The following is a 14,255-nucleotide window of genomic DNA, read 5'->3' on the forward strand; positions in this document are numbered from 1 at the left end:
CTGCCCCCTCTACACTGCCTTCCCGGGTCCATCTTGGTGTTCTCGTCTCTGTCCTCGTATGCTGTTCCTTCACACCCCTTTTTCGACTGTCCCTCCCTTCCGAGTGATCCGACCGTTTCTTTCACGCTCGCCAGCCCCCTTTCTCGCTCGTTTCTGTGCTTCTCCCTCCTTACTCGCCAGTATATCTCCCCGTGGGGCCTGCCGGCTGCCGCCCCTCTGCCCTCCTTCCTCTTATTGTTACCCTGTCTCCGTCACGACCTCCATTGTTACTGCCCCTCTTCCTTATGATGCCCGGAACGCCACTGCCTCTTAGGATTTCGATCTGCGCCGGGATTATTTCAATAGCCGAGTTCGCATCTCTCAAGACCCATCTTCTACGTCACCCTCTTTCGGCATCCCAAGCTACCAACGTAGTGGTCTCTAGCAGTCCCTCCTCTGACCGCTCGTCCGTGGGCTACCAGCATTCCACCGCCCTCCCTCTGTGCCAGACTCTCTCTCCTGCTACTAGTTTCTCTGGTATTTTGTGGCCCGGGGCGTGTGCCCCGCTCCCCAGTGAGCTGTCTCGGCGCTTGGCTGTCCCTCGAACCCCTCTTTCCTCTGCCTCTTCGTGGTCATGGGATTATTTTCCTCTCCACCGTCCTGTCTCCGTCTCTGACTGTCTCTAAAAGCCCACCCCCCTTTCATTCTACCCACAGTTGGGACATTATTCATGGACAGGACGCTTGGCTGAAAAATCCGCCTATGTGACATCGGCGATGTTCTTCCACCCGCCCCCTCCCAAAACACACACAGTCCCTTTCACTCTTCTCCCACACCAAACCCCTCCCGCGATATTTAAATAGATAAAGAAGCCCCACCTTTGAAGCCTCCTGTAACAAGCACTGGCGTTGCCAATAGGTCTCGCAGTAGGAAAGTTGGAGCTATTACAATTGCAAATAACAATGCCTTTTATTTTTGTTTTCATTTTAAAAACATAAAGGGCTTTGTCATTTACAAAACCAATAGCTCCAACTTTCCTACTGCGAGACCTATTGGCAACGCCAGTGCTTGTTTATACAGTAAGGTATATTGTAATATCATTGCATAGTTGTGAGTCTTGATCCATTTGTAATGGCACACCCTGTGATTTTCCTTCTGGGTGGTTCTGCGACATACATAACCCCTGAAGAGTATGTTAAAGACCTGTCAGCTGATCCTCAAAAGCTCTTGGAACGGTGACTTGATATTACATGCTGCAACCTCCTCACATAGCTTTCTGGTTGTATCTTCATTTGAATAATTGACCAGGTCATGTGTTAGTGACATGAGGGTTTTTTACAGCTCCCTTTCACAGCTCTTCTTTATCACAAAGATAAACTGTGGGCAGAATATCAAGAGAACAGCTGAAAACATCTGACCACCACTCCAATCTGTGATGCAAAACAAAAACTAGTATGGAGGACATCACATTTCCTTCTCAACTGCTGTTTGCTCAACTAGGCCTTTGGTATTTATTTCTCTAATTTATCCCCCACGTCTTGTATCTAGAATGACATAACATTTAACAACAGTAAAAAATTGCCTCCTTGAGAATGTAACACTTTTTGCACTTCTAAACATACACCTACTTCAAGTAGGCATAAGTGATGTAGGTGGTATACAAAATTATTTTAAATAGCAGTTTTCAAAGGGTGGTTAGAAGAAAAAGAGAGAAAAAACTAAATTTCCAATTCTCTAACTGTGCCTGTTGGCTTAATGTGCTGTAGAACATGTACACTCCTAGGGCTAGGGCTGGTATGTATGCATTTGGAAATCTACGAACATCACAGTATCCACTAAAATGCATTTGGTGTTTAGAAAATGCAAACAATGAAGATGAGGAAGCAAACTGCAGGCATGTGCCTTTGTGGACTTCCTCATTGTTTGTCAATTGGATCTTAAGTTACGGGCTGCAAGCAACCTATGCAGGTTGCAAACTCACCATTTCCAGCCAAGTACTTCTCCAGGAACTCGTCCCAGGTCCCAGGATCTGGATGCACCCTGGACATCAGATGGAAGTAGTAAAAGGAGACTGCAACATCCTTGGCATTTCGAGCAACATAGATGATCTGCAGAAGAAAGAACAGGAAGTGGTGTCTGGTGTCAATTATTAGAGCACTGGATTGTTGAGAAAGTCACTGAAGATAATGAAGTGGCTCTGGACCAATAACGGCTGGTGTAGACCTTCTTCACCAACATTCCAATGTTTGCTTTTCTCTTTCTCCCTTTATAATTCATCACAGTCGTCTCTCAGTGGGTGGAATGTTGTAATAGCCTCATAGCCTTTCTGCTAAAGGGTATATCGGTTGTCACAGTCCCCCCTTCTTACAGGCCTTCACCCGCTGCTCAGTCCTATAACCTGGGTTCAGGGCCTTTGACAACTGGGCATAGCCCTCGACAACATGCTATAAGGATGTATTAAGCACCTCATTTCTATTTGGTAAGACAAAATATTTGGTTGATGCCAGGATAAAAGGAAGGTTTGTGAGCTTCTAAATATCAAAATTTGGTAGTTGTCAAACATGGCACTGAGATTCCGTGACCTAAAGGAAAAGACAACCTGGCAGGAATGAGTGGTACTCCCATAGATGACATGTTCTGTATCATTATGACAATTTCCTAAAACCCAACATGTACTAAAGATAACAATCTCTCTATATTTGTGACAGTTTTCTAAAATCGTAAGGCCCTAAAAATGACAAGATCAGTCTTTGTGCAATAAGCTTTCCCTCCGTACCAATGACAGGTGCAGCATCCTCAACTGATCCCCTGATCCTTCCAGCTCTAAATGAAACAGGCTCTACGTTCCCGTGCCATACCAGAGGCCATCAAGCAGCTAATGCTACAGACTATGTATACCTCTGTCAATCCCACTAACCCAATCCACCCTTCCAGGCTCTTTATCCCCTACCAATCCCAAAACCAACCCACTCTAGATATATTCGGAATTCCCCTGCGTCTCCTCCCTCTGAGACATAATGACACAGGCTTTGCATCTATTTCCAAGTTCCCTGAGTTATGCAGCCATAGATGTCATTCATGGAATCTGGATCCATTGGCCTGTTTGCAGAGCTGTTCAGCTGTTTACTGTACCAATCACATCCTGTCCAGGATTTTCCTCCTTACGTAACCCTTTCCATTCTTCTCCCTTGTGTCAGGGCCTGGTACCTTGCAGTTGTTCTCCCAAAATGTATTGGGCAGCAGTTCAATTGGTAAGTGGGTCTTGATGAGCCTAGTAGACACTGCATCCTTCAAGAGCTGAATCCCTGTGAATGGAGAGAGACATCATGTTAGACCTATTCTTCAGTTTCTGGTAAATTCAAGGACAACTAAGTATTCCTTGTAACAAATACTGCTGTGTTGCTGTAATCCCTGAAACTACAGAAGCCAGATATATGCAAGCTTGTGAATTGCCAATTACCTGCCTCAGTAGGCAGCCGCCCCACTGGGAATCAAGTAACAAGCATTAAAAATGAAATAGGTCTCGCCTTTAATTAAGTTAAAGCCATTTGCTTTGCTGTACAATACCATTGGCAAAGCAAATGGCTTTAACTTAATCAGGGTGAGACCCATTGCATTTGCAATGCTTGTTTAATCTAGCCACTCTTCCTTCTTACCATTCATCCAGACATCCTTCATTCCTTCCATCCATCATTCTATTAATCATTCTCTATCATCCGCTCTTCTCTGCATCTGTCTCTATATCTATCCTTCTCCCAGTACTTCTATTTCTTCATGTGTCCCTCCATCCACCCACCCATCCATCCTACTCTCTAGCCACACCTCTCTGAATCCACCCATGACACATCCGCCATCCAGGAGAGTCACTCATCCGAGAACAATTGTTCTGGAAAAAATGCGAGACTCAAGCGCCCCTTGGCAATGAAAAAATGAAATATATCTTTAAAAGGTAGATAACATCAAAAGTGGGATGGCGGGAGAATACATTACAACTGCACCAGTAATGATACTATACCAAGGAAACAATGGTTTAACATTCATTACAATGGTAAAACAAAACATGTGGTCATCTAGGCACTGTCCAGACCCCCAGAGTAGCCCTTTATTAAAAGGTTGTAATACTAAAATCAGGAAACAGAAAAAAGCGCTTGGTATGCATATTTACTCTAGCAAATTAGCGCAAGTGACTTCAAGTCCACCTTGACCCTATTGACATGATAGGTTTGCCGACTTATCACATCCTGACCCCTCGACAAACACTGACTCCCCCTAATCTAAAAGGCTAGAGGGGGAAATGGGTGGAGTTTAGAGAACTTAAACAGAATTTATACAAGTTGGTTTTGTTTCTGACCCTGACACTGCCCTTAGGATTTCTGGGACCAGGGGTAGGTAAAGAAGTACCAGGACTACCAAAGAGGAAACTAGGGCTAGCACTAGCAACAACTACCCCTTCTCTACTCCTATTTAAGGCTCATGCCCTTTTAGCTTTAATGAATCCAAGCAGAAATTCTGATCCTGGGCTGTTTTTCTGCCCTGTCTGGTTTTGTCCCCGTGTGTGCGGCACGTGTCTGCCTTCCCTGGGAGCCTGGTCTGGTTTAAGTGCGGTGGAGGCAGGTGACATGCTTATGGCTCTGTGGCACTATGAGCAATGGTTATTACTACTGCCCAAATCACTGAGCCTATCCCTGATGAGGATGAAAGGTTGAGCTAAACTCACCATGGCTAATATCTGTGACATTAAACTCGGCAACCGGCATGTCAACCCACCTTGCTGCCTCATTTCTCTAGTTGGTCAATACAGTGTTCTCAAAAGATCACAGGCCACTGCAGCATCGCTTGTGTTCCGTTAGTCTAATATGGGGTATCCCTGGAGGAAAAATCGGCTGGACAATTTACAACTGGTTTCAGCTGCAGCATTCATATGTGCATGTGGCCATATGCCTGAGCTCTTCGAATTAAAACCCCAACAGACACCACCATGTGCCACAAACACATTCCAAGGTACAACTGGGACTCCTCCACAGTAGTCGAGGGCATGCCCCAAGCACCCTAAAGCCAGGAAGCAAATGTGTACAATGGAGACCATATGTAACTGGCCCAACTAGAATTTCTACATGAGCACCAGTTACGTTACAGAAAAACACACATATATAGGAATGGGACAAATAAGTGATTTGCCCAGGATCACAGGATGTTGAGCCGACGCCGAGACTCGAACTAGGTTCCACAGGTCCAAAGTGCCAGCTCTGGTCATTATACCACATCCTCTCATTTCCAATAGCAAAGGGCGACTGAGAGATTAACCATTTCCTGTGGCAGTCTGGTTTTAGGAGGCTTGGAAGACATCGGCAAGTACCATTAGAGCAGAAGGCACCATTGCGGGCATTAAAAATGTGCCCCTTCACTACCCACGACTGCCCCCTCTTCTGCCGAATGCGCCTTGAGGCCCAAGGCTAGTGGTTTATAAATTAATTAATTCCATGACTATACGGTTTTACGTGGCAGCGCATGAACCCACTGAGTTGTCGCTCTCTTTTAGCTGGCCATGCGCAAGTTGGTCTTGAAATGCACCGTCCCAATTATGATTTTTTTTCTCACGATTTAAGGGTCCTTGCAACACTCCACTAGTTTTAAAATATCTGCGTTTTTTGTTGTAGAAATGCAAACAGTTCATGAACTGTATTTTGTAGGAGACCATCTATGTACTTGCCAAACCTGCGATAAGCTTCCCCTCCCTCCTTTCCACCCAGCCGCGTCAACGGCCACACTGTGCGTGTCCTTGTCTATATATAGCTGCACTCCCCTTGTGCGTGCTCCAGCAGATGCATTTACCCACCGACTCTGTGGAAGGGGGCAAGTGGCCAGTAAGGGAGAGGGGGCGATGGCTGAAAAGATAAGCAGATCATAGTGAGGGGGAGAGAGGCGAAAGAAAACGAGAGAGAATGGATGAGTGTGTGAAGAGAGGACAGGCTGTTGAAAGCAAAACGCGACCCAGTGAGAGGAGCAGGAGAAAGATGGGCGAAAAAAGAGAGAGCAGGGACTAATAAGGGAGAGGGGACCAGCTGAGGAGAAAGATAGGAGGGACAGACAAGGAACAGAGATTATGGACTGATGGAAAGGAGAGCAGTGTGCAGGCACTGGTGAGCGCGAGGGGCAGATATTAATGAGGGAGAGATGGACTGCTGGAAAAGAGAGCAGTGTGAAGACACTGGTGAGTGCGAGGGACAGACGGGCAGGTATTAATGAGGTAGAGATGGACTGATGGAAAGGAGAGCAGTGTGCAGGCACTGGTGAGCGCGAGGGACAGATGGACAGACCTGAGCTGGGAAACACAAATCAAGCTGCAGCCAAAGCATTAACCTACTAAGCTATCTATCTACATCAATTACAAATCTGTGACCTGGTGTTCTGGGCTTTGCTCTTAGCTAGCCCATTCACCTTTGTGCTTGAAGAGTTAAACCTCCTGTGCCTATGTTAAGCAGTGCACACAATCCCTCAGTAAGTGCATTAACCGCCAGAGTTATTTCACCACATCTATACCTTGGAAGTTTTGGGCAATGCAATGATCTGTGCAGCAGGTGCATTACCCCATAGGATACTTTACAATGCAGCCTGACTGTAGCAAAAAGGTAAGCCAGCATAGATTTACAGTCACTGTTTGTCCTTAGGGTTAATGCATAGGTGGACTGTCGGAAGCTGAATACCTATTCCATTTCTAGCGGCCACCCACTAGCGGGCGATCCCGCACATGGCACTAGAATGTGAGCATCACATATGCAGAGGAGAGAGACAAACATACTGGAGACGGGCTGTGTGCATTAACAGGCAGCAGTGCATACTGTGAACACGCGAGCATATGCGGCTAGTTCTGGCTAGACAGAGAGAGCCACTAAAAAGTTAAACTATGACTGCGAAAGAGGATCGCGCTGGAGCTTGTCTTTATGGGGCCATGTGTTTGAAACACATGGCGCCATAAAGATAAGAAAACGTTTGCGACGGGAGGAAAACAGGCAAGGGAGTCCAAGTAGGCCATCCCAAAAAGCCAAAGGGAGGCAACATAGAAAGCTCTTTTCCAATGCTGGCCACCTATTTAGCATAAACGGTGACGCCAGCCAATGAAAAAAAAGGGGCGTGCTTAAAGCCCTTTACTGAAACGACATTAAATCTCTCTGAGCGAGCTGCGCGCGTGCGCAGCCACGCTCTCCGAGACCTAAAAAGTGCACTATTAATGATCAGCTGCCATCGGGGGGACAGATTCTTATGACTTCTACTGTGTTCCTGTTATTTTATCTTAACTTTGCCCAGTCCCCGTCTTCTCTTCCACTAACCACATTGTTATTCATAAACGGTCCCTTTTCAATTGTTTACTTGAGTTTCCTCAAAGCACTCTACAGTACTGCGTTCATCCTCACCTATTCTCCCTGTGAGCTTAAGCTCTTCTATTTCCCCTTCCCTTGTGCCAAGCATCTTTCCTTAAACCCCTTCTCTTCTCTTTTTCACTGCCCTGCCTCCATGGTCTTGAAATTGAAAATGTTTGCAAAATATGTAATATTAATTACTTAGAAAAAACAGAACTATTTAGAAAGAGTGAGCTTAATTCTACTGAAAATTGTTGAGAATTATGTGCCAAATGCAAAAGAAAATGCGGTAAAATGTATGCAGAAATTTTCGCATATAAGCAAAACATGTCCTTGAAAAGCATGTACAGCTCCCCAGAGGTGCATGTTGACTTCTTCAGAAAAGGTGATGAGCCGTGACGTTACGCAAAATGATGGGGTGCTCCTGCGGAAAGTGATGAGACCCCAAGTCTCCCATTCAATGGCTTTGGGCAGAATGGGGGCACCTGGAGGTTTTGGGCCCCATGAAAGGTAGTCGGCGCCCAGAACTGCAGGAGCAGCAGGGGCTGTATTACCCCCCTAGTGATGAGAAAGCTTTATAAGTTTGCATAATTATTTTAGAAAAACGTGCATAATTTCTGAAAGATCGTTTTCAGATTGCAAACAATATTTAATGTGTGTTAATATTCTGTACCTCTGCGAACTAAGAAGATTGAAAATGATAGATAATCACATACTATGGGATCGAAATTTCTGACGCCCTTTCAATACAATCATGACTATCTGCAAAGGGTCTCTGATGCCAAGCTAAACAGAACTTCAACTATTAGGAAAATGTCCTTCATACCATAAAATCGTGCCATCTTGAATGGAGGTTGATTGTGAAAAGGGCACATTTCATTTTGAATTAGCATCCTGTGTGGTATGCCGAAATTGGGTCAGACAATCATGACGCTTAACATGCAGCCATTATGTAATAGAGCGCCTTATTTAGAGTTTGTTGGACAGGATACACTGTTACAAACATGTTGGCTGTCCTGTCTTTGGTATTAAAAGTGCATTATAGCCCACCACAATTGTAATGCGGTAGATGGGCTATCTACCAGGTTTGTTACAGAGTCAGTCTTCTGTCCATCATTCTCTAAATAAGGTCCTATTAACTCTGGCTGCATACAAAATTCATGGAGAATGTGAAGAAGGGGCATTGACAAAAGAGGACAGCATGCTTGTTTATCTGCCTGTGTAGGGTGCAAATGAGGAAACTGGTACTAAAAGCCTTAGAACTCACTTGCTGTTTGTTGTTAACAACAGTGCATTACCCTTTCTCTAATTAAGCACCTTCATCTTTAGCTTTCTCCCATAATTTCAGGCAGACAACAGTGGTTAATACCATTAGCATAGGCTGCTAACAGCGGTTGCCTGTGGGGAGCCACCGAAGACGAAATCATCCTTGCCGTGAAGAGATCCCCTGCCGCAGTGCCCATGCAGCACTATAATATAACATTTCAATACTGTAGGCCTTGGAAATTCTGAGACTACCTACATCGGGTAAAACTGTGAGTTTACCTCTACAAGCACAGACATCCCCAAGGTTTGGGTACGCCTTAGGGTGCGTATACTGCCTGAGGAGTTTTTATTTTCATTTTTGTTTTCAATTCTGGTCCTGATGAAAGCTTTGCTGAGCTAGCATTTAAAAGCAGAAACATGTCGACCTATACTTTCCACAGGATACATTTGGCTCAAATTTACGGCCAATAGTGTCCGAACCACTTGTTTTTAACGATCGTGGACAGTCTCTTCATTAAAGTTTCTTTGGAGTTCAGTCTGCCATGTTTTAATCCACTTATTCCTCTGAGTACTTTCCTACACGTCCTCTACATACCAGCTCCGCTGTAATTCAGGCGTGGCAGCACACCAAGGAGACATTCGGTCTCCTTGGTGGAACCCTATGATGAAGCATGTCATCAACTATGTTGATGAGTGAGGGTTCTACTTTTTAACATAAGTTGCTTTTTATCTAATCAGACACCCTGATATTGTGTACTTCCTTTCTTCTCCTTTTCGCTCTTTTTTCTTTATATATTTGAAAACTGGATATCCGAGTAAGACCATCTTGGGTTGGTTTCTTTTATATCTTTCGTCACTCCTTTGTTGTTCTAGAATCAATAAAAAGCTGTCACTAGTGCCAAATGAGTGACACATACAAGACTTAGTTCCTCAATTGCCATTGCCATTTTTACAAACCTGCAGCAATACAGAGAACCTAATCTGCCTGAAAAGGATGCACAGTGTTAACTGAAGTCCTGTAAACCAGAAGGGATCAATACGAAACTGTTGAAATGGTCACACCACTCCTCTGGCTTTGAGAACAAAAGACTGCTTTATTTTCCTCTGGCAAGCAGAAGACCTAGCCGTTCGGCTTACCCACAGTTTTTACCCTGTTAACTGAGCCTACAAAAGGTCACTCCCACTCTCAACACCCCACTTCCTAAATGCTTCTGAGCTGCACACCATCTTTGGAATGCAATAAGTCCTGTGGTCCTTGCACATGTAAATGTTAATGTAAATGTAAATGTGTGTGTCTTGTAAAGCGCACTGCTACCCGGAGGCGTCCTGGCGCTATAGACCGCTGGGGTACCCGTCCTGGCTTTCCCAGTGAGATGTTCCCTCCTGGGTATCTCCAAGGTGAAACCAGGCATCCCCAGCATTTGTGGGGGGCCGTTGTGGAGATGAGGCAAGCTAATGCCCAGAGTTGCCGAGTGTAATCCCCGGTTAGAGTAGGCACCGAGGCGAGAATTATCGAGTCCGCTGACCCTGGTTCACGACCCTGCCGCGTCGGGAATTGAACCCTGGTCGCGGGCCGTCCTCTGCTTCCGGGTCTGCCGCCTCTAACCAGTGAGCCACACCACTCCACTTGCACATGAACCTGCATTCCACAACATTGTACAGCCTGCACGCTTTTGGACCAAGGCCTCATTCCAAATCTTGGCTCCATTGTTCTTTGCTTGTTCTAGCACAACCCTCATCTTCCCCAATCAGCTGAAGAGTTTGCCTTCCGTCGTCACCAGAAAGACCATCCCCCATGGTGTAACTTCTGCCGCTCCCCAAACACTGAGTTTTTTATGGTCTTTTGCCCACCCGTCCAGTGAATTTGTTAATCCTTCTACTTGAAGGTTATTTCCCTGCTCAGACGAGAGCACCACACTGTGCCTGATCAAATGCAGGGACTCAAAAAGAATGCTCTGGTGTACTTTCACCTGTACCCTTCTCACCTTGCAGAAAACCGTCAGCTCTCTACTCAGCTCCTTCCTTGATCTATAGATCTGTTTATCACAGCCAACGTCTGTGTGCCCCTCCACACCATCTTAGGCAACATCATAGTTCAGAAAACATCTGTGGAAACTCAGCTGACCTTCAGCATTTCCAAGTCCCACTTCCTAGACTTTAGAAAATCCACCTTCGTAAATTGCACCATATTACTCTCCCCTAGATGAGTGATTAAACATTGGATTGGCCCCACTTTGCCATGTAATCCCATAAGCCTGGCACCAGTTATCCACAATGCATTCCACCAAGGCAAAGCCAATGCACCTTTGTACCATCTTTTTCTAGCCCCAGCTGGTTGCTTCCAAATTTCCTCTTGGCCTGCTCCAACTTTACCAAGGTATGCCCACAGATCCATATGTCCCATTGGTGAGACTCCCCACAAGAAGCACTTGCCAATTAAGCAAATAATCATTTAGTTAATTTCTTTCCGAACATACCTCCACACACAACTGCTCTGCAGTCTTCTCAAACCCTGATTGATTTGATTTGATTCTGGGATTTCTAAAGCGCGTAGCTACCCATAGGGCGTTCCAGCGCTAACAAAAGCTTGACATACCTCTAGTGAGTGGAATTATTTGGGGAACAACCAAGTTTTCAGCATTCTGCGAAAAGCGAGGAGATTGTTTTCTTTTCGTATATCAAGGGGGAGACTGTTCCAGAGTTTAGCGGCGTTGTAAGAGAAGCTGCGACCGCCGGCGCGGGCTTTTCTTATTCTGGGAGTCTCTGCTAAAGACAGGGTGTCTGATCTCAGCTGTCTGGAGGATTTGTGGCGCTTAACCAGGGATCTCAGGATAGGTGGACCCTTGCCTTGTAGGATCTTGTGGGAGATGCACAAGGCTTTAAAGGAGATGCGTTCTTGGATGGGCAGCCAGTGAAGGGCTTTGAGGGAGGGTCTGGCTGATTCTCTTGATTTTGTTCCCGTCAGAAGTCTTGCTGCCGCATTTTGAGTGTGCTGCAGTTTTTTTATGGTCGCTATGGGTGCGCCTAGATACAGGGCATTTCCGTAGTCCAGTCTTGATAAAATTAGACCTTGCAACAGAATTTTCCTGGACTGGGGGGGAATGAGAGGGAGGATCTTGCGAGTTGTTCGTAGGAGCCCAAAGCATGTACCAGCTGTTTTTCTTGCTTGGGTCCTGAGGTTGAGCTCCTGGTCCAACCAAAAGCCAAGACTCTTTATTTCTTGCTTTGGCGTGGGAGGGGTGCCCATGCTGGCTGGCCAGGCGAGGGTCGGGGGTAGTTTGTTTGGGTTTCCCAGGAGCATGACTTCGGACTTCTCTCCATTGAGTTTAAGTCTGGAGTCGCCCATCCAGATGGAGATATTGTTCAGACAGGAAACTAGTTTGTCCATGGAATGGTCTGCTTGGTTGATGGAGACGACTAGTTGCGTGTCGTCCGCATACATGACCGCCTTGATGCCGAACGGAGTAACGACGTCGTCCAAGGGGGCCATGTATACATTAAAAAGAGTGGGGCTCAGGGAGGAGCCCTGAGGAACTCCACAGTTCAGAGGGAGGGGTTTGGATTGTCCATGGGTGTCGGTAACTTTGAAGGTCCTATTTTCCAAGTATGATTTTAACCATGCCAAAGCTAGGTCTGAGATGCCCGTTTTTCGGAGACGGTGTAAGAGAATGGTGTGATCCACCGTGTCGAAGGCAGCGCTCAGGTCGAGGAGGATCACTGCCACTGATCCTCCTGCGTCTAGAATAGACCTTGCCTCCTCTATCACTGCCAGAAGGGCGGTGTCAGTACCTTGTCCAGGTCTGAATCCTGTCTGTGAGCTACGGAGCAGACCGTTAGATTCCAGGAATGTTGAGAGTTGCTCATTGACAATTCTCTCCGCCACTTTGTTAATGCCCGGAAGGAGGGAAATGGGTCTGAAGTTTGAGGGGTCCAGGGGGTCCAGGTGCGGTTTTTTTAAGAGTGCGCGGACTACCGCGTTTTTCCAGCTGATGGGAACTATGCCGCTGGTGAGCGAGGCATTTATTAGCGTCGAGAAGTGGGGCGCTATAATGGGTGCTACTAATTTGAGTTTGCTCATAGGGACTGGATCGTCTGGTGAGCCGCTCTTCACCCGGTTGAGAGTATCCAACAACTTCTCGGTTGAGACGGGGAGGAAAGCTTTAAGCGAAGGTAAATCTGGGTTGACGGGTCCAGGTGGGAGGTCCATGGGGGGGTTATTGTTAGGGAAGGTCATTATTATTTTTGAGATTTTGGCTGAGAAGAACTCAGCGAGTTGGGTGCATCTAGTACCGGATGGATCGGCAACTGGTTGCGGTTCGGGTACTTTCAGGAGACTTTTAACAATGCGATATGTCTCTCTAGAGGAATTGGATGCCGCCATGATCCTTTCTTCATAGTAAGTGGCTTGTGATTTTTTGATGAGATTTTTGTAGTGTCTCATAGTTGCTTTATAGGTTTCTTTATTGTCGGAAGTCCAGTCTTTTCTCCAGGCCCTTTCCAGCCTTTTACACTTTTTGCGTAGTTCCCGTAGTTCCGGTGAGTACCAGGGGGATTTGTAAGAGTTTCTTTTACTAGGTAGTTTTTTAATAGGGAGGACTACGTCTAAAGACGATGTTAACCATTCTCGAAGTTGGTTGTCTGCTACCGAGGGATCAAGATTCAGGGTAGGGGAGGTCGCTAAAAGTTGGTGGGACCAGGCATCCGTGTTTAATTTATTCCACGGGCGAGATGGTGCTTGAGGTAACGGGTTGGGAGTGGGTTGGCGGGAGGTAGGAATATTGAACAGAATAAGATGGTGGTCTGTCCATGGGATGGGAAGCGGAGTGGAGGTAGACATCTCTTGTATATTTGAAAAGATGGGGTCCAGAAGGTGACCCTTTTTGTGCGTGGGCTGGGTGTTTTTCAAGAAAAGACTGATTGCTGAGAGGTCTTCTTTGATGTCTTCAGCTGTTTTTTTCCCTGGATCGTCAAAATGAATATTGAGATCTCCGAGCACTGTAAAGTTGGAGGATAAACAGGCTAGGGAGGTGGTAGTCTCTACTAGGGAGATAGGAAATTGTTCGAGGGGGCCTGGGGGTCTGTAGATAAGTATACCTGACAGAGTTTTTTCCGGCGACAGTTGTAGCGAGAATTTAACATTTTCGCAGTTAAGGACTGGGCTGTCCTTAAGTTGACAGATAAAATGATCTTTAATAATAATTGCAAGTCCTCCTCCTGTCCCTTTAGGTCTGTCCAGGTGTTTAATCGTATAGCCTGGAGGGAGGGATTGGACTATGTCTGGGGCTGACGAGGTAGTGATCCAAGTTTCCGTGAGGAATAGTACTTCTAGATTGTAGTTTTGAATGAGTACATTTATTTCGGTGCTATGTTTTGGTAATGATCTACAGTTAAGTAGAGCCATTTTGACTGTCCATTCTTCGCGGGGAGTGTGCTTGGTGAGTCTATACGCACAATGTCTACAGCTGACATGCTTCTCCTCTGGGGAGATTGAGTGGAGACAGGGATCAGGGATGTTTGGTATAAGCTTCCTGATAGTTTCTGACGAGTATGAAGTGGGGGCTCCCGCACGGGGAGTATGAGGGCTGGGCCCGGGGCTCGGACTGGCGCGGCCTTCGGCGCGCTGACGGCGCGCCCGCTGCGCTCGTCCGCTGC

General features: G+C 46.2%; 1 protein-coding gene across 4 annotated transcripts in view; it reads right to left on the minus strand.

The window, feature by feature from the left end:
- LOC147705720 (sulfotransferase 1 family member D1-like) overlaps positions 1–14,255 on the minus strand; it is an 876,537-nt gene that overhangs the window by 594,252 nt on the left and 268,030 nt on the right. For all 4 annotated transcript variants that reach the window (XM_086932153.1, XM_086932154.1, XM_086932156.1 and 1 more), the window contains exons 4-5: positions 3,187–3,284; positions 1,961–2,087 (exon numbers count right to left, since the gene is read on the minus strand). In XM_086932153.1, the coding sequence (XP_086788279.1) occupies positions 1,961–2,087; positions 3,187–3,284 (225 nt within the window). The remainder of the gene's footprint in view (positions 1–1,960; positions 2,088–3,186; positions 3,285–14,255) is intronic.

Source organism: Lissotriton vulgaris, chromosome 7 (assembly GCF_964263255.1).
Source record: "Lissotriton vulgaris chromosome 7, aLisVul1.2, whole genome shotgun sequence".
NCBI lineage: Eukaryota > Metazoa > Chordata > Amphibia > Caudata > Salamandridae > Lissotriton > Lissotriton vulgaris.